This window comes from Pantherophis guttatus, chromosome 2, assembly GCF_059756535.1.
Source record: "Pantherophis guttatus breed Tessera chromosome 2, ASM5975653v1, whole genome shotgun sequence".
NCBI classification, from domain to species: Eukaryota; Metazoa; Chordata; class Lepidosauria; order Squamata; family Colubridae; genus Pantherophis; species Pantherophis guttatus.
This window is the reverse complement of record NC_142064.1, coordinates 181,497,862-181,521,821: the sequence shown is the minus strand read 5'-3', so window position 1 is coordinate 181,521,821 and position 23,960 is coordinate 181,497,862. Positions and strand designations below refer to the sequence as shown.

At 36.7% G+C, this 23,960-nt stretch overlaps 1 protein-coding gene across 3 annotated transcripts in view; it reads right to left on the bottom strand.

The window, feature by feature from the left end:
- Positions 1-23,960, bottom strand: part of KCNIP1 (potassium voltage-gated channel interacting protein 1) — a 567,622-nt gene that overhangs the window by 338,215 nt on the left and 205,447 nt on the right. For 2 of the 3 annotated variants that reach the window (XM_034405923.3, XM_034405937.3), the window contains exon 1: positions 15,010-15,420. The exons of the other annotated variant lie outside the window; for it this stretch is intronic. In XM_034405923.3, the coding sequence (XP_034261814.1) occupies positions 15,010-15,070 (61 nt within the window). In that variant the 5' untranslated portion in view covers positions 15,071-15,420. Of the gene's footprint in view, positions 1-15,009; positions 15,421-23,960 lie in introns of those variants that run through there. 3 annotated transcript variants of the gene reach the window in all.

Below are 23,960 nucleotides of genomic sequence, written 5' to 3'. Positions count from 1 at the left end.
GTACGCTGGAAAACCTACTGATCATAGGCAGCAAAATCCCTCACCGAAAGGAACAAGTTAATGGTCTTTTTCTTCAACATTATGCCAAGCCTGGCGCTTTAGAAAAGCAACTGGAAAAATGCTTGCTTTCTAAACAGGGCTTGGAAGGGTTTTTTTTATTATTATTTTTAGGTTGCAACAGGACATTTTGTACATCAAATCAGCACAATTTGTTGGACAGTTTGAAGGCTGCTGTAGTGTTCTTCCCTCATCCCTGCTATCTATGTTTTAAAAGCGTACTGGGAGAATCATTAAAAAAAATTACTAAAGTGAACCATTTGAAGAGATCCACCGAAACTTGGATGAGTTAATGGACTCTAAAATACCTATCACCCTGCTATTTTCATTCCATTTTGCCCAAAGAAAAAAAGTAGATATTTTGATGAGTCCCTGTTACAGCTGATACACAGATATTTTTCTGAATCAAATCTCAAAGCAGCTTTCACAAACCTGGCCTTTTTTTTTTTTTTTTAATTTTTGCCTTAGATGCTCAATTTGATTTTTTTTTTTTTTTGGTCCTCTAATTAAAATTAAATAAAGACTTATTCACAGAGATCTAACTGATATGTTCATCGTCTTTTAACTTGGATGCTGAAGCATCTACCTTCTCCTCATCTACTTTTGACAACATATTAAGTTTAAAGAGCCATAGTGGCACAGTGTTTACAATGCAGTATTGCAGGCAAACTCTGTCTACAGCCAGGAGTTCGATCCTGATTGGCTCAAGGTTGACTCAGCTTTCCATCCTTCCAAGGTCAGTAAAATCAGGATCCAGATTGTTGGGGGCAATATGCTGACATTGTAAACCACTCAGAGAGTGCTGTAAAGTGCTAGGGGGAGGGGGTTGGTTATATAAGTCTAAGGGCTATTGCTATTAAAGATTGTCAAAAAAGATTGCTAGGATACTCATGGAAATGTTGGAAAAATTCTGCCCTGTTTTCAGCATACTGTATGTTCCCTCACTAATTATATAGCTGTATCCTTCTTAGAAAGGATACAAAAATGTTTGATAGTACTGCCCACCAAAATATACATTTTACACATATTCAAAGAAAATCAATGATTATCTAAACAGGGTTAAAGCCTGCTTGATAGTAACTAACAAAACATTTCCTGTGAAAGTGCATGTTGAATAAATGCCAGTTCCTTTCTTTCTATGATGCCACATGTAAAAACTACATCTTTAGAGATCACACACAGTTCACAAATAATTTATGAAGAGACATAAATTGTATGACAGTGTAATCTTTTCATTTTCTGTTATCTCAAAATAAAATAGTAAAACCACTTCCTTTATTTTTCTAACTGAAATCTAAAACCATTCTGAAGGTCTTGAAATGGAGTTATGGCCTACTTGTGAGTAGGCATTTTCTAAAATAACCCACCAAAAATTCTGCCTCACACTTATTACCAAGCACTTTTATTTCCTGAACTTTTGCTTCAGTACGGTGTTTTAATCTGCTATTTAGTTTTCATCTGTTCCATCTGCTATTAACCAATATTTTAATTGGTTACTGTTTTATTATGATTATATCTGTCAGTGTCATCTGCATCCAATGAGATTTAGTGTGTTTCAGGAAATGCAACCTCTTCAGTCCATCTAGCACTATAGCAGATAATTTTGTAAACTTAAGAATCAATAGCTGGTGTCAGTGGCATTGAAAAGCAAAGCAGGAAGGAAGCCTTCCATAAACAGGCCAGAAATAAAAAGCTTGTTCATTATAGGAAGAAGATAGTTTTACTAGGCAAGACTGTGGTGCTACACTGCAAATCTGTGCTGATATGGAAAAGTAACTTCTAAGTTGATTTTTAAAAGCCACAATCTATCAGTGTCTTACTAGTCCCAGACTCAACTGTTGGTTGCAAAGTGGCTGAAGACTTTGAAACTCTTAGCGTAGAAATTGTTATAACCTGGGGAAAGAGATGGATCTCTTCCATAAAGCTGAAGCAGCTACAATTTTTGCAGAAACTGGCAACTTGCCCTCTCGGAGCTGCTTATCTTGGGAAATGTTTTTCTTAGTGCTGCCAAGGAACTGAAAAATATAGTTTTTGCTTTCCATGAAATCAGAATTCCACCTTGTACTGTGTAAAGGTGTGCATTATTGACTCATTTATCTGTACTGTTAATAATAGTGTCTTATCACTCTATTCCACCTAAAAGTATAGAAGTTATTCAATTTTTAAATCCATGTTTGGTATTAATAATAACACCAGAAGAGCACACACACACAAATCTGAAGCTTAAAGCGGGGCACTTTCATACAGCACTGTTTCTCCAGAGGCAGTTTGAAGGCAATCCCTGATTGTCCTCAGTTTTGGAAGGTGAGACAAGGAATGAAAAATTATTGGCTGACCCCCAACCTGTTGCAGATACAATAGTAATAAAACAGCCTCACCTACATTCTATATAAAATAAAAAAGGAGGAGAAGGAAGAGGACAAGGAGCATCTAAGTAGCCTAATCTTTTAAAAACTGTTGATTTTGTGCTACTCATTATGTCTAAAATACTGAGGAAGGCCTGCCAAGCCATTAGGCTAAAATTTCCTTTACAAGATCTGAAGTTCAGAAGCGAGAAAATTCTTCCCAACTGAGATCATCATAGTATCTCCACGAAACAAAGCCCCTCAACTTTACACACTTGCAATACCCTACAGCTGAGTTGGAAACAAACTAGCTCTCTTCTCAAATGCTGCTGATGTCTTGGGAACACTGAAGGGTGAGAAGCTACTTTCAAAAAGGTACAGATTCTTCTTGCTGAAAAAGCCCTCAGAAAATACAGGTGTGCTTCTGGCCATTTGAAAATAGATTGGGGAATAGAGGTTTAATCTGCCTTGGTAGATTTCTCATGAAACTAGATGAACTCCTGAATTTTAATCTCAGTCTAGGGTCTCATGTTCAGCAATAATCAGGTCTACGGCATTCTTGCACTGCTAAGGTTAGTGGGGCAATTCCTTCTGCCAACAAGTCGGATACTATGATAAATGTAGTTCATTCCATTTGAACTGCAATGCTCCAGAAGCAAAATTGTCCTTGAGAAATGTTGTATATGTGCGACTGACTTTGAAAAATATCTGAAAGTTTCTACTGATTGAGAGTACTGACAATTGGGCTACAGACTTGGCTGGTTCTATAGAGCATCTGACTGCTTTGTAAATTGCAATATAGCAAGATAACTGGGTTTTTTTTTAGTACAATTACAGACACAGTTAAAAAACCAGCAGGATCTATAAAACTCCACATGATTTGCAATCACCATTTTTGAAAGTCTATATTTGTCTGTGCATTTTTTTAAAAAAATTGAATCAAAATACATTATTTAAAAGAACTTCCAAAGTATCTAAAAGCATTGCAGGATACCAATGAAATCTAATTATATACATACCACCCACCAAAAGTCTTTATCTTGTTACAATTCCAGCCAATATATCCAAGATCGACTTTTTAAATGTCACATCATCCAATATATTTTATTGAAATCATAGGTACCATTTTCTATTAACTCTTAAATAATTTTGTTTTAAACTGGTAGGAGATGAAAAACAAAGCTTGGGTTTCATCATATTTACTGTCGTAGCATCTTTTAACCTTTTTCTACACTTGGTCTTGAAAAAAGTAAGGTTTCGTTTAAGGAAGTAAATACATCATGAGGCTTCTTATGCAATTATCTGTTTCAGTCAATTAACTTACTCAAACATGTTTGATTCAAGGTGGGGTAGAACCTCAGCTGCCCTGAGTCTTCGGAGAGGGGCGGCATATAAATTTAATTAATTAAATTAAATTAAATTAAATCCATCACGTCATCAATAGTCCATTTTTTCATCTATAATTTCTGCACTTCTTTATTGCTCAAGTCTTTCCACATATATAAAATATAAAAACACTTCATTTTATAGATATCTTGAACACTATATTTCCCAAATGATGGCTGCTTCTCCCAAGCTTCTCCCCATCTTAATGAAATATCTACAATATGTCATTCATCATTCAACATTTAACAGTACAGAATATTTGGTGAGGTATGCAAATGTGTTTTTTTAATTAACTATTTATATATTTTGAAAGTTTGCAATAACAAATACTGTTAATAAGGAAATAAACATTTTATTATTAGAACATGGGCATTTGGCAACATAAGCTTGCAATATTGTTCTATAATTAGTCAAATATAATTTTTCATCCAGGGGTGATTATGAGCCATCAAGTTGGTGTTGACTCACTGTGACCACATAGATAGTTTTTCAGAAAAATAGGAACAAGCTGCCCCTAACCTAATCTTTCAGGTCTTGAGTGGTGCACTTATTCCACCATAACTGAATCTTGCTGATATTTATCTCCTTTTTCTCTTTCCTTTCATCATTCCCAGCATTAGACACTTATCTAGAGAGCTAGGTTTTTATATAATATGAACCAGAGGTATCATTAAAATAATAAAGAACCTTGAAATACCGTGGATTATCCCAATGTTACCTACACTGATAGAATATTGTAGCCCAAGTCCTAATAGGGTTAATTATTATTAAGGTAAAAGGTAAAGGTTCCTCTCGCACACATGTGCTAGTTGTTCCTGACTCTAGGAGGCAGTGCTCATCTCTGTTTCAAAACTGAAGAGCCAGCACTGTCCAAAGATGTGGTCATGTGGCTGGCATGACTAAACTCCAAAGGCGCACAGAAGGCTGTTACCTTCCCACCGAAGATGGTCCCTATTTTTCTACTTGCATTTTTTACATGCTTTTGAACTGCTAGGTTGGCAGAAGCTGGGACAAGTAATGGGAGCTCACCCTGTTACACGGCACTAAGGATTTGAACCGCTGAGCTGTCAACCTTTCGATCGACAAGCTCAATGTCTTAGCCACTGAGCCACCACATCCCTTAATTACTATTAAGAACTATAAAATATTCAGGAATGAACTTAAAAAAAAGATCAGTGGACCAGACTCTTAAAGAAAGTACTATACTTGGAATTTCTGGAATTTAGCTTTTTTGGCCATATGTTCAGTTTTGAATACTCCATTTTATATTTTGCAAGCTTTCTGAAATCAACAACTTTTAGATCCTCATAAGTCAGTTAACAGCATCATTGTTAAAGCAAAGTTATTGCCTGAACCAGCCTGAAAACATTTGAACATTTTTTTGTTAAATGATAAAGTGTGGAAATTTTTATAATTTGTATGTAATTTTCTTAATAGGTTTCTATTGTCAACTGTTCAAAAAGGCATTTTTAAATGTTTAAAAAGAAAGGCTAAAGCAATTTCCTGTATCCCAGCTTGAGAGCAATTAAGTATCATTGGTCATCAAATGTCAAGGTACTCTAACTTCACCATCACCAACTGCTTCTGTTGCTTTTAGACTTGAATATGAAGACTCCAATCTATCTGGACATTCTTTTCATTGGGCCTCAGAGATCTCTACAAGTCAATTTGGATGATTATTATTATTATCCCACCTTTATTTACTGCAACTCAGTTAGGCCTGGACCAGCTCTCAGAGCAGAGCAGCAACTGTACTGGCAACAGTAGGGAAGGCCTTGGGAAGAGGACAGCTGCCTGGGCATTCTTTTTGCCGGTAGGAAGAAGGAACCTGATAGCTTAGGTAAGCATGCCTCTCTTGACTGAGAGGCATGGAGGATAAGAGTACAGAGAAAGGGAGACCAGGAGATGGAGAGATGAGATGGGCAATCTCTGCAGTCAATCTCTGCAGTCCATGCTGCTGAAGTAACTTTGGCAAGATAGCAGAGAGACACTAGGTACCACCAGGGAGAATGGGAGAGGCCCCGTGGGGGATGAAAAGAAATGTGGGGGGGATCATAGTTGTGATAGCAAAAAGAGATATGACAGACAGCAGAGGATTACAGGAGAAGGAAAATCAGAAATTTAGATCCAACCTTTTCTATTATCCCCTCAGTCTCAGTCCAAGGTCCCGAATACTGGATTTCTAGAGGCCTAAAATTGGATTGCTAGAATTCAATTCTAGCCTAGAATCTGAATGCTAGAATCCTCTTACTGGTCCTCTAAGTGTAGAGGTAGCATCGGATTTGCCATGGCCGTACAAGTTGGAAAGGTTTCTCTATCTAAGAACTGTCCAGTGAGATTTCAGGGACTCCATCAACTTCAATACCAAGGATAGGCAGGATATTCTGTGACTAAATATATTATTTTCCACAGGTGGTTAGATGTGAATTCCTATATGTGAATTTTGGTGCCAATACATCATGTTTTTTTACTGTTATATGCAATTTGAGTGTATATAGAAAATTATCTCTAGCTCATTTTCCTTGAGGCAAGTCATCATTGATGAATTAATTTATTTGTATTTATTAAACAAATATAAATGGCTGCTCATCTATATACAGATGGAATTCTGGGTTGCCAACAAGAATAAAAAAAAGAATGCTATTATCAAAAACTATTAAAATGAAAAAGATTAATAATAATAAGATTAATAAATCTGCCTATATATCAATTACTTGGATACACAGTGATAGATGTGACTATAGATTTTATACAAACAATAAATATTTGAAAAGGCAATCAGAAATTTTTGGAAGATAAACTATCGATCAATTATAAACACTAACATTATAAAACAAATATGAAATTTGTTATATACGAATTTAAAAAGGGGAGGGGAAATGAATTGCTGCATATGGCATTTATGCCAGCTCTCTACACTGACTTTTTAAGAATCTAGTTTTGTGGAAATCATATCAGAAAACCTCCGTTTTCTTCTCCCTAATCCAAGTTGTGTAGGGACATATATTAGCAGTCTCTTTATTACAACTTCACTTCATATTGAGAACATGATTTTGAATTAAATTTGACACCAAGACTGAGCTACAAACACTACTCTTATTATCTAAACTCTATAAGAAAAACAAGGGTAGTTTCAAAATTGAATTTCATCTCTTTCAAGCTACCAGACCAGGCCTGTTAAAGTCTAGACAACTAGATGGGAGCTTATATTTCTGTCTCCTACTGCTATTATCCAGAGTACATTTTTGTAATCCACTTCTAGTAGTACTACAAATCTCATTTCTGGAACTCTTTTTCTTTCCCTTCTATGGTTTTGTTCCTTAGTGCTCTCTTTCTTGCCCCAGTTTTTCCTTTTTAGAACACTCCACCAGTAATTGCTTTTCATACATTTTTAATCCGTGGGTAGAAGAATTCCCACCCACAAGTACAAATTGTGCTTCTAAACAAACAGAAAGCCTACTTAAAAAGGGAATCACAGTCAAAGGTCTGTTCCTTGGATGGTCTCATTCTTTCCCTCTGGATTTAACAGAATGCTAACTATAAAAGGATAGTTCTATACCCTTTTGACTTAAAGCTGCCTTCTTTCCCTATATAGGGTTATGGGTTTATTTTGTACTATCTAGTGCCTGGCTTTCTTTTTGTACTCAATAGTTTTCCTATTAAATAAACTAGGAACTGCAATGACTACTTGCCCATCTCCAGATTAGACTGAGGCCAAAATAATTTACTTCTGGAAGACCCTATCAACTTTAACAAAGCTATGGCTAAAAGTTGCCTCTACCAGAAAAATAAAATTTTATAAAAAATGCAAGAAGTAAGATCTATTCCACACTTAAGTATTATTCTCTGTTATTCATTATATCTGCTGCTCTGAGCAAATTTTATTATATTTGCTAAATATGTCAACTGGATGGTCTCACAGAATTGATGTACATGATAAAGTTTCTAGAACTCTGCTTCTGTCCCCAGATCATTGATTTGAGAACAGATGCTAATATTGGAGAAACAGCTTCTTGTAATGCATGCTATCTCCTCTGCCACAAAGATTAGACTTGAAGGCTGCAACTGCTCCATTTTTAAATGGACTACTCCATTTCCAGAGTAGTGAAATTAATGTTAAAAATAACAATTATTATGAATTTTGAAATTGATATTAAACTTGCCAGAAATTTGAAGTGGTTAAATAGTTGCAAAATGTTGGTTTGTTATTTCTACTTGATGCCTCATAACACTTTATTTCAGTATTTGATAACTTGACACCTATTAAATTGAACATTTTGCAACAGGATTTAATCTTTGATAGCTGATATGAAGCAATAAATTACAATGTGCCTTTCCAACTTTGTAACTATAAGGAACATTTTACACACTGATTTTCCCTTTTTATTTTTTTTTTGCCAAGTGAACTGTCTCTGGCTAGATGACTCTATTGGACACCTGCATGCTTCAAGATGGATAAGGCTGAAAAGTTGATGCTTAACACAGATTAGGCTATAATAATTGGATAAAGAAATTGTGCTAATCTAGATAGTTTGATACCCTTTGAAGGATTCAGTTCCTGATTTTGGGATGCTTGTGTATTGCACACATTTTGAAAAAGCTGTGATCGTCAGAAGTAACGCTTGACATCTTTGAACAAAAAATCACTTCCAAATTTATTAGAGTCCATACATTTGATTCTTCCAACTCCTCTTATTCATTCAGTTTGGATATGTATGTATTCTTCAGTCTAAAATATTTTATGGAAATCACAAAGATCTGATTTTGTGAATGCTAATTAGAAAAACTTGAATAAAGAACAATAAGATCAAAATTAGGTCCTTAAAGCGCTATTTAGTAACAATTAGGAAATGCTTCCAAGAAATATCAAAAGGAATTGATATAACAGCAATAGTAGACTGCTGTACCAGAAACACTGCTGTTATAAGAGTGTGCAACTGGTATTACAGTTCCCCTCTTGCTTATGGGAAAAATATGAATTATTGCTCAGATAGAGGGGTTCACTGGATATTCAGGTCTATAAACATTTCTATCTCACTTTCTCTGAATTCAGGCGCTTGTGCATTGGAAGTGTTGAGAGCACATAATGCTTATTTGTTGTTCTCAATCATGATGTGAAAAACAGCTGCAATATAATATTGGAGAAAGGCAATGAAAGAAAACAGCAGATTATTTCTAAGACTTCCCCCTCTGTGGGAAGTTGGCTGCATCTATCAGGAACAAGAGGAACCAAAGAACCAAAGAAAACATGTAAATATATATCCCCAGTTCTTCTACCAGTCCCACCCACTTTGGCTAAGGAGTGTCAGCTGGCAGGGGCCAGGAGGAGAGTGCATGTTTCTTGGAAAATAATAATTTATTAAATTCATATCACAACAAATTCCCAAAATAATTTCTCCTGAGATTAGCCCTGACTGTGCTGACCTTTTGCAAGGCCCTGAAATTAATTTTATGTCTGGCCCTGGTTGTATAGTAAGCCGATTTCATGAAAATGCCCTGTGTTTGTCAGCCAGACAAGGTATGTGTTTGTGTTGATCCTTAATGAGTGATAAGAAATGAAATCATAACTGCATGGTTGTAATTTATTTTGACACAGGATATGGGGGAACAAAAAGAATAATTTTATTGAACTTTCTAAATATCAGTTAAAAGCAATATTATGTCTAACTTCTTCCTAAGTAATGGGTGAGACTGATAATCACAATGACTGGTTCCATTCATCTCCATCAGTCAAAATTTTACAAACATCCCATTTCTTCAAACTCACCAACTGCTTGCCAGTATACTCCTTTTTTTCCCCTTGTTTATCATATAAAAGTCAAGTATTATTTGATTTACAAATTCTAATTGCAAATATTGCACGATTTTACAAGTCTGACACTGTAACAGCAATGGTGACAAGTGCAATCTGACAACATTTCTTGTTATGCAGAACCATGAATTAATTTAAACTGAGCATCATTTAAAATCAGCCCACCTACCGACAAGTATACAATACCCAAGATTTAGTTTTATAGTTCAATGATTTCTGCATAATTTTATCCAGATGACAGAAAATTTTTGATTGAAGAGAGCCACTCAACAGAACAATAAGTATGAATAATAAATTTATTATTCATATGTATCATTCATACTTATTGTTTTCATAAGAATGAAATGAAGGACTTTACTGTTATGGAGGAGTTCTCATCAGTAGGGATTGATTTTAAAGAGTTCAGATTACTATATGAATGTGCACACATAATACATAACTATCAAATAACGTCTCTCTAAAGTGTATAACAATGTGATACTGCTGTTGTTATCAGGTACCAAGCTTCAGTTACATATAACAATAAACAGAGATACTTTAAACACTTGTTTATTGAATAAGCCATAATGACATAGTTCATACATAATGTTATTGGTAAACTATAATGGATAAATTCCTATGTCACATTAAGCTGGAAACCAACAATTTAATAATTTTACACAATATGCGAATCCTGCCAAGAAATGAAAATTGGGTGCCTTTAAATCTCACATATACAACAAAATGTGTATATCCACCAAAACATAGACAGACATTGGCCCTTTCTGCTTAAATATGTATTTTGACTTCCATTAGACAACTGGGCTAGGATTTGGCTTGAAAAGAAGCCAAAGTACATGAAGTCATTATAAAATCTTTCTCATTATAAATGTCCCTTTTCTGAGTTCTGATAATTTGTGGAACATTTTCTTCAGATGTGGCATTATTTAGACTGGCCTAGACCTGTCTCCATTTTTAGGTTGGTGCACATAGTGTGTTAACAATGTATTGGCTTTGGTTCAGTATAAGTGTATACTAACTTCTATTTTTAATATTAATTAAATACATGTAAAACTGATATAATATAAAGCAAAGAACCAGTTACAGCATCATCTTTATTTCCCAAGCACCTTTGGATTCTATATAAATTCTTCTAAGATAGAAATGCTAAGTGGTTGCAGCCAAGTGATTTCAGCCGGCTAATAAAGATTAGGAGAACTATGCAAACTAGAGAGGATTTGGGGAAAGAAAATCTCAAGAGTTATCTTTTGGGAAGGGCAGTTTTATGTTTAATCAAAGCCATTAAGTAGTAAATTTCTACAAGGGCCCAAAGTGCTTTCAGGTGTACTAGAAAACATAGGTTTCCCTAGGCTTTAAACTACCCACATTCTCCTTGTTATTTTAACTGCAAAACAGAATTCTCAAAAAAAATATATATATAACGATTGTCAAATAATAAGAGTAAGATCAACTTTCTAAATTGGAGAAAATGGTTTTAATGTCTTCCAGCTATTAAATCCATATTTCCTGAGATTTCTGAACTGCATTTTCACCTTGGGTGAAAGATAATTTATACATCTGTATTTCACATTTGAATTGTCATGTCTGTAGTCACATTTATATACCCTAAACTACTGTAAATAAGTTGATATGTACAAGGATAGAATAGCTACATGCTGTTACATTATACAGCAGATAATATTTAGAGGTAGATAATTTTATTGCTTCATCTGATCCAACCTTTCAACTCATAACCTCTTATCAAAACTAAGTATAGAATTTACAATGTTCTGATAAATTACAGGAAAAATTGGAAATAATGCATAAACAATTGTGTCTGTGTGCTTTGGACCAATGAAATTGTTCAGAAATGTAGCAGTGGGGTTCAATTTATCATTGACTATCCAACACTTAAAAAGTAGCATATCTGTGAGTATGTCTACATGCATGCATATGACTGTAGGTGTTTGGATAGATACAGGTAGTTCTCTACTTACAACAGTTTGTTTATTGACCATTAAAAGTTACAACGGCATTGAAAAGGCATTGAATTTTTTTTTTCATGCTTATGACCATTGCAGCATCCCCATGGTCATGTAATTTACATTTGGATGGTTGACAACTTATTTATGATGGCTGCAATGTCCCAGGGTCATGTGAACATTTTTGCCACCTTTTGACAAGCAAAGTCAATGGGGAAGCCAGATTCACTTAACAACCGGGTTACTAATTTCACAACTGCAGTGGCTCATTTAAATGGAGCAAGAAAAGTTATAAAATGGAGCAAAACTCCATTTTACAAATTTTTCACTTAACAACATAAAATTTTGGGTTCAATTGTGGTCGTAATTTGAGGGTTTTATATTTGCTTCCATAAGTTGTTTCTGGGTACCTACACACACCTACACACACTAACTTCTGAAAGCAAACCTTAGCAAAAGCTTCTAGTATAGGTAGCAGGCTGAACAAGAAAAGTTTAAGAAGTTATGTGGTTTTTCTTGTACACTGAAAACTAAAGAGATAGGAGTAAATTCTTACCATGAACAATGCCTTGCCTTTGCAACAAAACAATTTTGGGATGTTCCCACTTAAAATCTTCAAAATTGCCATCATCTATAATGGGTTGTTGATTGGGGACTTAATATAAAGTTCTTTCTGCACAACAATGTAATGGCATCTGCTACCACATGTAGATTGTGCAGGGGATTAAGAAGAATAGATTTGATTGTAGTTTCCTCTCCCCGCATTCACTATTCATGTAAAAGGGAAACCTGACATTCATTACAGTCAATCAGTCGCTAAGGCCTCCAGAACATTATAACTGCCATAGACAAGTGAGTATATGGGATTTATGGAATGCCATAGCTCACTGGTGTTTTTATATTTTTGCAGCAGGAAACAAAATGAAATATTTTCTCAGCAGGGGCTTCCTGAGAAACTGCAGCTAAGATTTAACATATCATCGTTAGTTGTTCTCCACAGTGTGAAGCAGCAGTCTGAAAGTAGAGAGTGATACTACTTCCTTGCTTAGTTCATGCAAACTGTTCTCCTTGATGATTTCTAGAATCTGCCAATTGGCTTCAATTTTGTTGACTGCTGAAGGAAAAGCCCCCATTTCATTCCATCAGTCCTTCCACTTACATGAAGTCTAAGAGCGACTCCTTATCATCTCCATGGAGGTCTTGCCATAAAGTGTTTGAAAGCAGGTGAGGGCTCTCCTTCCCCTACTTCTACTGTAACCAACAACTTCATGCAGGACATGTAGAACTTCATGACTATTCCTATGTTAAGAGGGGTCATGCCACATGGGAACATAGCTAGGCTATTGCAGTTTATTTCCCAATCAAGCATCACCGCTCCTATTTGGATAAGGACAAGAGGCAGACTTGCATTGCTTGCATAACATTTTGACTTCTTTAAAGTCATGGAGCAAGGAAAGGTAACTTGGCCACCTTAGAAAAATGTAAGGAAAGGAGATAAAAATCCACAGATCCTGACTTACCCCTTTTGGAGACCAGAGCAAAGTATCTATTTAGGAACTTAAAAACCAACAAACAATAATTACCCAGACTTCAGGAAAGCCCAGCATTATTTTCAGCCTTAAAACTGCATCTCCAAGAACACTGCTAAATAAAGACTTTAAGGGAAAGTATTGGTGATACTTGTAGCTGAAAGAGAATCACTACCCCCAAGTCAAATATTTATAATTAATAAATATTAATAAAGTAATCTAGTCACCAGCCATTTCAAGCTGTTCCCTTCTTCCCCATAGGACCACCTGTTGTAAAATGGTGGAAGCAGGAAACTGCAAACTCAAAGTGACTCTGAATAAATTCTCCACTATTTCAGGTTAAATCAGAATGGTAGCCTGCATGCAGAAAAATAAACAGCACTTCTTATTTTTAACTTGGGTCTTTAGTATCAAAGATTAGTAAATTTATGCAAAATATTATGTATATACCAAGTGAATTTATTTCAGTAAAGCTCAGCTAAATTCTAAAGTACTTCTATCACCTCAACAGGTTTAACATGTGGATTGAGATACTCTTAAGTATTTCTTAGCAATTGCCTTCACACTAGTATCTATGAAAAAAAAATATGGACAGCAACCATGGATACCTATAAGCCACTTAAATCCTGGTGATTTCAGTGGGATATAGGAAATTGTGGGAAGGATGGCTGCCAAAATCTATAAAAGGATTTCTGACTGGGGAAAAGTTGACCTTTTTAGTCATCATACTTCCATCACACTTTATTCCATCACTCCACAATGAGTGTGGATCTACAAACTGGTTCTCCCATCTCTGCCATTATGGAACTGATCTTCTCCCATAAAAAGAAACCTTACTTTTAAAAAGCTACCCACAACTCTATGGTCCTGTCCATGGAGCATTTGCATTTTTATGCTGTTTCTAGAGCCAGTGTGAGAGAACTGAGTACATAAAGTTGATTTAGAAAACAAAACAAAATTATCTTGTCCAACTTGTTTTCTTTCATCTTACTCCTTAGTGAGCCTCCCAACTTTGGATTCCCCAATTCTCTTCAACTCTGGGGTTAATACCAGTAAGGAAACAGTAAGTTTCCTTACTTACCAGTAAGAAACCCCAGTAACTCTGGGGTTAATACCAGTAAGGAAACAGGGCTAAAAAAAAAGCCACCCTATCCTAAACAGTGCACAGTTAACACAGAATATTAGCATGCTATATACAAATCTCGCCAATTTCAGGATTTGAAAAAGGATTGGGGTGTGAGAGAGAAAGCTTAAAATCTTGCTTGCCTGACTGCTCTCTCACTTCCGCTGCTCCGCAAATCTATCACTCCTTCTCTCCCTCCCTCTCCAAAAAAGGCAAACATTTGACATCCACCGGCAGCATTTCTTACACATCTTTTTCAGAAGTAATGTCTTATTCCTTTTTTTTTTTAAGTGATCCTCAAAGGCAGCTGGTAAATGCTGATTTTTTTTTCTTTTTCTTTTCCTATGTTGATACTACCCCTCAGGAACCACACACAGCATGGGACCCAGAGTAAACAGGTTTCTTCTGCAACTGCTCTGCCCAGCTGGCTACCTCTCTAGTTCTCCGCCTTACACATGTTTGTATGCTGGCTTTACAACATTTTAGGCACACCTTCCCTCTTCCGAACAACCACAACGAAGACCCCAAGGAAACTACCCCCTTTCTTCCTTCTGCAGCTCCTAACACAGAAACAGGCATACACAGAAAGAGAGAGATAGAGAGAGACGCATGCTAGCTTTCATCGTTTGCTGCAAATTTCCTCCAAACGATCGGCGTTCGCTGTGTTAGTTGCAAGTGGCACATGCTTCGGTCTTTTTTTTTTTTTTTAATCCCCTCGGTTTCTAAAGGAAAAGGGGTAACATTGAATCCTCACTAATAACACCTGGGGGAAAGGAGGAGGGGGAAGGGTCCTTACCTCTCGAGGGTCTTCTTTGTTTGGTTTGCAGAGAAGAGAACGTGCCCATTACAGCACCCATTGCAACTGCTACTTGGGTGAGGGGCTATATTTTTTTGTTCCTCCCCTTCAGTGAGCAAGACAAAAAAAAATCAGTTTGGAATATCTACTAGAAAGAGGAGGAGGAGGAGGAGGAGAAGGAGTGGTGGTGGTGGCAAAAGCAAAGCACTGCAGCTCAGCGTTCAGCAGGCATTAAGCTTTTAGATTTTTTTCCCCCCTTCAGTCAACACACATGCACTGACTCACAGCCGGCTGCACTCTTATTATTCAAAACAGCTCGCCATCAAAATTTAAATGCTAGGTAGATTCCCTCAGACCAGTGCTGGCAGCAGATGCATCAAAATATTTACTGGAGCAGAGCCACACAAACACACAGGCTAATTCTTCCTCTCATTCCTTTATGGCTGCAACAAGAAGCTTGTAGATCTATAGAGAAAGCACCGATAAATCCTTTTTGCATTCTAGATTAAGCTACCTCTTGGGATGGCGAGGCGAAGGTCTCCAGGGGGTGCCTGAGGAAACGGGCTGGGGAGCAATAATCAGTGAATGAATGAATGAACGACAACTTAACTGAATGAAAAAATAAGAGAGAAGCAGATGTCAAAGTTGTGGTTTTGCATAAAGCTCCTTCCTGGTTATTAAACAGTCTCATACAGGGCAGGGGTAGAGTGTGAGCAAGAAATAATACTGTCTTAAAATCTTCTAAGGCCAGGACATAAGGCGACAACTTATTTCAATCAGAATACCAAAATTAATAAACCTTATCATGGCTGTAGTCCATCCAATTCGCTCCTTTTGTGTACCGGAGATATCTCCACTGCAAGTGCATTTGGCAGTTAATTCAAGGTGTGCAAAAGTGAATGCAAATGATACAGAATGGAAATTCAGTAGCATAAAATGGATAAATTCCATGAAAGATTATCCTTATTTTGATATCCATTCTTTTCATTATTCACATCTGAAATGCAACCTCCATCTTTCCTGTCAGTCATTCACCATCATTCTTCATCTGGATTATGTCCATGAATTTAAAGGAAAGTAGATTACACTGGCAGAGTCAACTGCTGCCTAACATTGCATATGTTGATCATCTGACAATAAGAATAAAAAACGGAGACATGGCAGGGAAAATTCAGGGTCCAAGTAGTGAAGTTAGAATAATCGCTCACCCTTTGATTTGAACTGCACATAATTATTGCATTTTATCTTGAGGAAAAGGCCCATGCTTGGGTACAAAGATTCTCTGAATTACCAGTATTTAAGAAAGCAGATTCTAAATTTGAACTCTGATGCCCAAGAAGAGAAAGAGCTAAAGAGTTCACAACAAGGAATAAAAAGGATTTTGGCTGAAGCACCTGGCTTAATTTCTCGTTCTTCTGCATCTGCTGCTTTCTATAACACTTGGCTCGATAATGAGATGTGGGAAATTCAAAAACTGGCCCACTGTTTTATGTCATCTTGATTGGCTCTAATAATGGTACTGTTGTGGGTTTTTCTCCCCTTATGGCCCAAAATGGTTATAATTATTATTAAAAAAAGAGTTCAGCATAGTTAATATTCCACCCTTCCAGGGTGACTCTTCCTACTACCAAAAGATAGGCCAAATTAATGCTTAAACACAGAATTTATGACTAAGATGTGTCCACCCACCCTCAAATTATATTTGGGTTTTACATCGTTTTAGGATTTCCTAGTGCTCTTTATTTTACGTTTACAGAATGTGTCTAAAATAATGAAATATGCTTAAATTATCATATATTAATATACCTAAAATTCAATAGAATTGAAGAAGCACAATAGTATACAAAACATTTGCAGGCAGAGCAAATGGAAATCCATTTGAATAATGCACAAATCCATAAGGTGTGAGTGAAATCCATGATTAAATTGTGGGGGAGGTGATGGCCCATAAATGTTGATTTTATTCAACTACATTAGGGCTGTGAAACTCATGGCCCATGGGCCATGAGTGCTGGCCACGCCCACGTCCAGTTTAGCAAAGGAGGAAAAAATCCTGAAATGTCACGTGACGATGTGAGTTTGACACCCCTGAACCATGAACCAAAAGAAGTGTAAAAAGTGTAAAAAAGTAAAAAGTTAACCAATCTACTAGTAATCAATACTACAATATTGTGTGCATGCAAGCTATAAATTTGTGCTCCAGAATCTAATGTGGTATTTCTCTAGATGCCAAATGTTAGGCTGGGCAAACCACTGGTGAGGATCATATTCTGTAAATTCGGATTCTTGTTTAGAATTCTAGGAGTTGAAAATCTGTCCATTTGGAGGAAACCTAATTTGGGAAAGACTTATATAAAAGTAGATGGTCAAGGCATGATTTCTCATGATATTAGAGTGTTATAGAAACATTAAGGATAAAACATCTAACCTCTGCATGGCATAATGACAGAAACCAAACTAAGATTTATTTCATCTACAGATGAGGGAATATCCTCTGACAGATAAACAGAGATTAACACCAGACAAACAATCAGAAAACAATAACTTAATAAAAGCACTACCAAGGAGAAAATCACATTCCCACCAACACTAGCAGGGCAAGCTACAGGGAGCAAACCCAACACTAACTAGCAATGATGATGTGACCTAATCATGTAATAAAACATCTACAAGCAAACCAAGCTCAGAGAGCACAAAGGACTCCATAATTCAGCCCTCAGCTACATATATTCTCTTCTATTGTTCTCTGAAATGCCTGTAGCTGTTTCACCTAAAAGCAATGTAGTAATAAATACATGTGAACAAAGCCCAATAAATAACAGTAATATTTATCCTTAATATTATTCACTTGTAGAATCTTAATGTTCTCTAAAATTGCTAGAATAGTTTCACCTACATGGAACAGTACATATTTCTCTCAAATATCTACTTTTTTTTCAAACTTCAGAAGCAACTGGCAATGCTAATTATAGTACAGACAACATGGATTTCACTATCTAAAATAGGATGAAAGTTTAATCTGTGATTAGTAAAGGAGGCTTGAAAGCCAAGTAAATGTTTCCAAAAACGCCAGCAGCTGAACTGCAATAGATTTTTCTCTCCTATTTCTAATGAGTTGCCTTTCCTAAAGAAAAAAAAAAGGGCTTCCAATTTTCTGCCACATGCTCAGGGGGATTGTATTCCAGCCTCCTTTGAGACAAGGTAGTTTCTAATTCAATAAAGCTCCTTTAATTCCCATTGAAGGAGTTCCTTTTCCATATCTTTTCTAACAAATTAATTGAAGCTTGAGAAATGCAGAGCTGTAGACTACTAGAGAGGATCCTAGCTACTTCATAAAAGTGCATGATGTGCACCCATTCCATATCCCTCCAAAGAGAATTTCATCAAGTTTTTCTTCTAAGAAAAAAGAAAAGAAATAAGTAAACACAGATTGTTCCCTGTTAAGCTACCCAAAATAACTAAAAAGGAATAGGGTAAAAGAAATGTTAGCATAGCACTAAAGAGAGTAGAAGGGAGAAATCAGAGAATAGAGTAGAGTAGAGTAGAGTAGAGTAGAGTAGAGTAGAACAGAACAGAACAGAACAGAACAGAACAGTCATATGGTACAATAAGCAATCAAATCATACTAGGAAACAATATCAATATAAATCACAAGAATACAAGCAACAAGTTATAGTCATGCAGTCACAAGTGAGAGGAGATGGGCAACAGGAACGATGAGAAGACCAATAGCAGTAGTAATGAAGCCTAATGTGAATAGTTTGACAGTGTTGAGGGAATTATTTCTTTAGCAGAGGGATGGCGTTTGGGAAAAAACTGTTCTTTTATCTAGTTGTCTTGGTGTGCAGTGCTCTATACCATCGTTTTGAGGGTAGGAGTTGAAACAATTTATGTCCAGGATGCGAGAGGTCTGTAAATATTTTTACAGCCCTCTTTTTGAGGTTGGTAGTATTGGAAGAAATGTCCATCTGGGTTCAGTTCCAAGTGGGGGAAAAGATACTGGATTCATGGAAGTTGTTTGGAAAGAAGGTTTACTGATGAACAGGATCACATGGCTTGAGTTCCTGAGCAGAAAAAAAAGGCCGAGATGCTGAGAGTGCCTTGGTTTTATGCCTTCTGCTGGGCATTGTCTTTGACCGTATTCTGATTGATTGTCAGACTCCCATGGGGCCATCCAGGGGCAATTCTGTAGGCTGTGTTTTGAGTCCAAGTTTGGTTGCTGGGTGGTGATGTAATGAAAGGGCTTTGGGCAATTCCTTATATGGCTCTGCCTGAAGAAGGTAGATCTTTGTTATGTAGGATAGACTGGCCCAGGCCTTAATGGCCCATTAACTAGGGGGTGGGGGTGGGGCGGCTGAGTTTCTGCTTCAATTTGGGGAAAATATTCTGCCTTTTTAGTATATCCTAAAATATTTCATTTTTCTAGGAGAGGGGTGGGTTTTAACTTCCAACAGTAGTAATTGTTTTTTCTGCAGTTCTGATTACAACCATCAAAGGAATAGAGTGAGTGAGTGAGCTGTCTCTGGATAGGTCATATACATACCAAAATTTACCTCACAAGAAATCAATAACCTGTCTTCTCTTGCTCATAAGCAGCTAATGTTAAGAGAGAACTGTCTCTTCTGAGAGTGGGCTGGGGTGTAAAAAACACAGCTCTGAATAATAATCTTGGCCCTTAAAAGTCAGTGATTAATTATTCTTAAGATGCACAAGTCATGTATAACTTTAACCCATTATGATTCATGTGCACAGCTTAACACTATGATGTGGTTAACTATATAAACGTCATCCTTAAAAAAAGGTAAGAAATCTGGCTACGGGGACGACTAAATTGGCAAAGGCCAAAAGAATAGCTAAAAGAGGAAGAAGAAATGTATCTTTCATCTTTGGGGTAAAAATCATGAAGGACACAAGCAGAGCAGGAACATAGCTATCAAGCTGCCAATTATTTCTGTAGTTTCATTCATGGCTAACGCTTAGTAATGGCAATCTATATTCTCACAGCAGACAATTTTCCAGTTGAAATAGAAGTTTTAATTTTTAATTTTCTTATCATTTATTATTTTATTCCAAATTGCTTTTAGTATGAAAGATGGAACATCAGCAGGGAGCGCATTAGTTGCCATCTGTCTCTTGTAGCTTAGGATCTATCTGCCCATAGACGCCTTTTGTATTTCCCAGCACGCAAAATATAGTTGTACTGCACCAACATGTGGTATTGTAAAAGCTCAGTTCACAGCCTTGCCAAATTTAATCTTGATGTTTCATCCAAATCTCCACTGCTCCTCAGCTCAAGGAAGTAACTGTAACTGAAGAAGAACACTGCAATTAGATAAATTTAGGGCCTAGACTTGATAGTCTCATGAAAGGTCTCTTCTGATGACAACAAGTGTTACTTCAGCTGTGAAGTATTAAATGCAGGAGAAAAAAAAAAAGAATGCCCAGCCAACAAACCTCTTAATTAAAACAACAAGAAAAGACAGATGTTGTCAAGCATCAGTCCTAATTTGATGTTGAAATATCTATACAAATCTAGAATTGTTTATGGAGATCACAAAGTAAAGCACTTTCATTTGTGTATATGTGTGTACTTTTGCTATAAACTAGCAAAAAGTTAAAACAAGTAAAGATTTTTATTATTTTTGCTAAATCAACACAAATAAAAGTTAAATTAGTACTGAGGCATTAACAGAATGGCTTAATACTTAAAACATCAAAATAATTATTAGAAATGGCAGTAGAACACACTGAGCTGGCTAGTAAAGGGTTAAATTGCAGAAATGTGCAAAATGTAGCATTTTGGCCATGGGTGTTTATGAGGCAGATGGAGGGAGAAATGATGGCATGTGAGTTGCAGCAAATTCAATACAAAGTACAATTCTGACCTTGAATTATGACAGTGCAGAAAAGTATATATGGGGTAGAGCCTGCATAGTTACATCCTAACACCCAATTCATTATTTCGACAAAAACTGTTAGTTGCACACACCTGTTTTTCTACCATGCAATATTTTGAGGAGACCAAAACATTGGGGGTTTTGAGATTCCATTAATCTGGTTGCTGTGAATGTGATGTGACTACTTCTTGAAATAAATCTTGAAGAAGCTGATTGTTATGTTTTGGACAGACTGTATATGGAGCATTCACAAATCTTTTGAAAGTTTTCTTATCCTGAAATATCCATTTGCAGTATAAAATACTTTATATCTATTAAATTGCTGAGGTGTTTATCTAGTATTCATGCATTTTTAAGAACAGAAAGACACAGCTATTGAGAAGACAATTCTTATGAACTGTTGTCCATTGGGTCACAAAATGTCAGTAGCATCTGAACGATTGAACAACAAAAAATTAAATGGCTATGGCCAGTGTTCCCTAGCAACCATCCACATTTGCTTTATATATTCCATAACTCTTAAATTTTTGTCTAATTGGAAGCTACAGACTTGATCTAATTAAGATCAAACTTTGTTTATTCAGATACTTTGTATCTGCTAACAGCTATAAGATGCATCATTCTATCTTTTAAAATAATGAGGATGGCTGGACCCTATTGCAATACTTCTCCAGGTCTTATGGTGTGGTGGGTTTATAAAAAAGAATAAATATACTGGTACAGAGGCTACCTGGAGAAGTCCCTGCAGTATTCTTGACAAAGTTTTTCAGAAGTGGTTTGCCATTGCCTTCTTCCTAGGTTGAAAGAAAGGGACTGGCCCAAGGTCACCCAGCTGGCTTCATGCCCAAGGTGGAACTAGAACTCACAATGTCCTGGTTTCTAGCCTGATGCATTAATTACTTCACCAAACTAAATTTATATTAGTGAGATATAATTTATAGTTCTATGTATGTTTACTTGGAACCCTACTTAGTGAGACTTAACCATAGTGAAATATATTTAAGACTGTGAACTCAGTTAATGGCAGCTAAAGCTGGCAAAAACTTATATATCCTTATAGCAGTGTAGAAACATACTGTGCACTGCAGGGCATCCTGCCTATTACTCATTTCTTCATACTGCACAGTTATATTTTCTAATAGAACAACATGGCATCTTTTCCCCTCTGTCACAGTCTTGGAAATATCAGTCCAGCTGCTGAAACTCTTCTAAAAGTAACCTGGTTCTATGTCACAATTCCCATTCTAAAGGCAAAATGTAACTTATTGTGCATGACATGGATATATAAGTATCTCAGGGCATTTCTTCAACCGTTCCTATGATACGTATCTAGGCAAATCTTAATGGTGTTTTTACAGGTGGTTAAATGGAATATTTATCTATATAATACCCTCAGTTATGAAAAGATTCACAGTCTACATAAGTGTTTCCCAACTTTGCCACTTTTACAAACATGAAAACAGATAGATTGATCTATGCCTTGTTGGAGTGATATTAAGCAATTATTGTTCCTTACTCTTTCTGTAGAAATATTTTTGGTAGGACACTACTACAAGGAACCTGATTGGAATTTAATAAAATCTGTCCATTTTATAGAGTTTCTCCTGTTTCACAATACCAAGCAAGATATCCATTAGTCCTGGCATGCATATTTTGTTTTGTTTTACAGCAGATAAAGTGAATATCTTGAAATAAACATCCTGTTGATGTTGTTGATGGCCATTATGAGCAACAGTTGACTGAAAGTTGCTGAAAGCTATAGAAACATGTCACAGGACAGTTGCAAAACATATTTCCCCATTCTCACTTTGCATTAGTTATCATTATAAATTCAGCAGTAGAGACCCAAAATCCAATTTAAAAATTAACTCAAATGGTTGTCCTTGCCCACAATGCACTGATAAGCTCCATATATTGAACAGACCTTTCTATCTCTTTAGCTGTCAACACAGCTCTGCACCAAAGGGAGGGAGGGAGGGAGGGAGGCAGATACAGTAAGCTGCTCTTCCTTTTCTTGCAAATGTATTTACTTTGTATTTAATATAGCTTTTTGTATGTTGTGGACTCTAGGTGGTTTAAAATGATGATTTGTCTAGTTATAAAATCAATGCCCTTTTTCCTTAATTTTTCCCATTTTCCATGTGTGATCTCAAATTTAACAATCTAGTGTACTGATGGCATTCATGGAACAATTTCCACAATTCAGTTACTTTCCTTTTTCATAAAAATATTAATTACTGACTTTAATCCAGTTTTTTTTTAAATTAAATTTTTATACCGCCCTTCTCCCGAAGGACTCAGGGCGGTGAGCAGACAAGATTAAAATACATACAATATGAAAATTAAAATAATTTAAAACATAATTAAATCAATTTGTCTTCCCCAATTTAAAACCCCTTACCCATAAAATTAACCAGTTAAAAACTTTAAGCCAGCCCGGTTTGCTGAAATAGAAAAGTCTTCAGGGCCCGGTGGAAAGTACGGAGGTCCGGGATCAGTCGTATCCCTAGGGGTAGCTCGTTCCAGAGGGCAGGTGCCCCCACAGAGAAGGCTCTCCCCCAGGGGGCCACCAGTCGACATTGTTTGACCGACGGCACCCTTTCATTGGGAGCGTATTGGCCGGTGGGAGGTTATCAGTGGCAGAAGGTGGTCTTGTAGATACCCAGGCCCTAAGCCATGGAGTGCTTTAAAGATGAGAACCAATGCCTTGAAGTGCACCCGGAAGACCACCAGAAGCCAGTGCAGCTTGCGCAGGAGAGGTGTTACATGGGAGTGCCATGTCACCCCCACAATCACCCGCGTGGCCACATTCTGAACCAGTTGGAGCCTCCGGGTGCTCCTCAAGGGGAGCCCCATGTAGAGAGCATTACAGTAGTCCAGGTGGGAAGTGTCAAGGGCATGAGTGACTGTGCATAAGGAGTCCCGATCCAGAAAGGGGCGCAACTGGCATATCAGGCGGACCTGATAAAAAGCCCCCCTGGCCACGGCCATCATATGCTCTTCTAAAGACAGCCGTGCATTCAGGAGGACGCCCAAGTTACGAGCCCTCTCCGT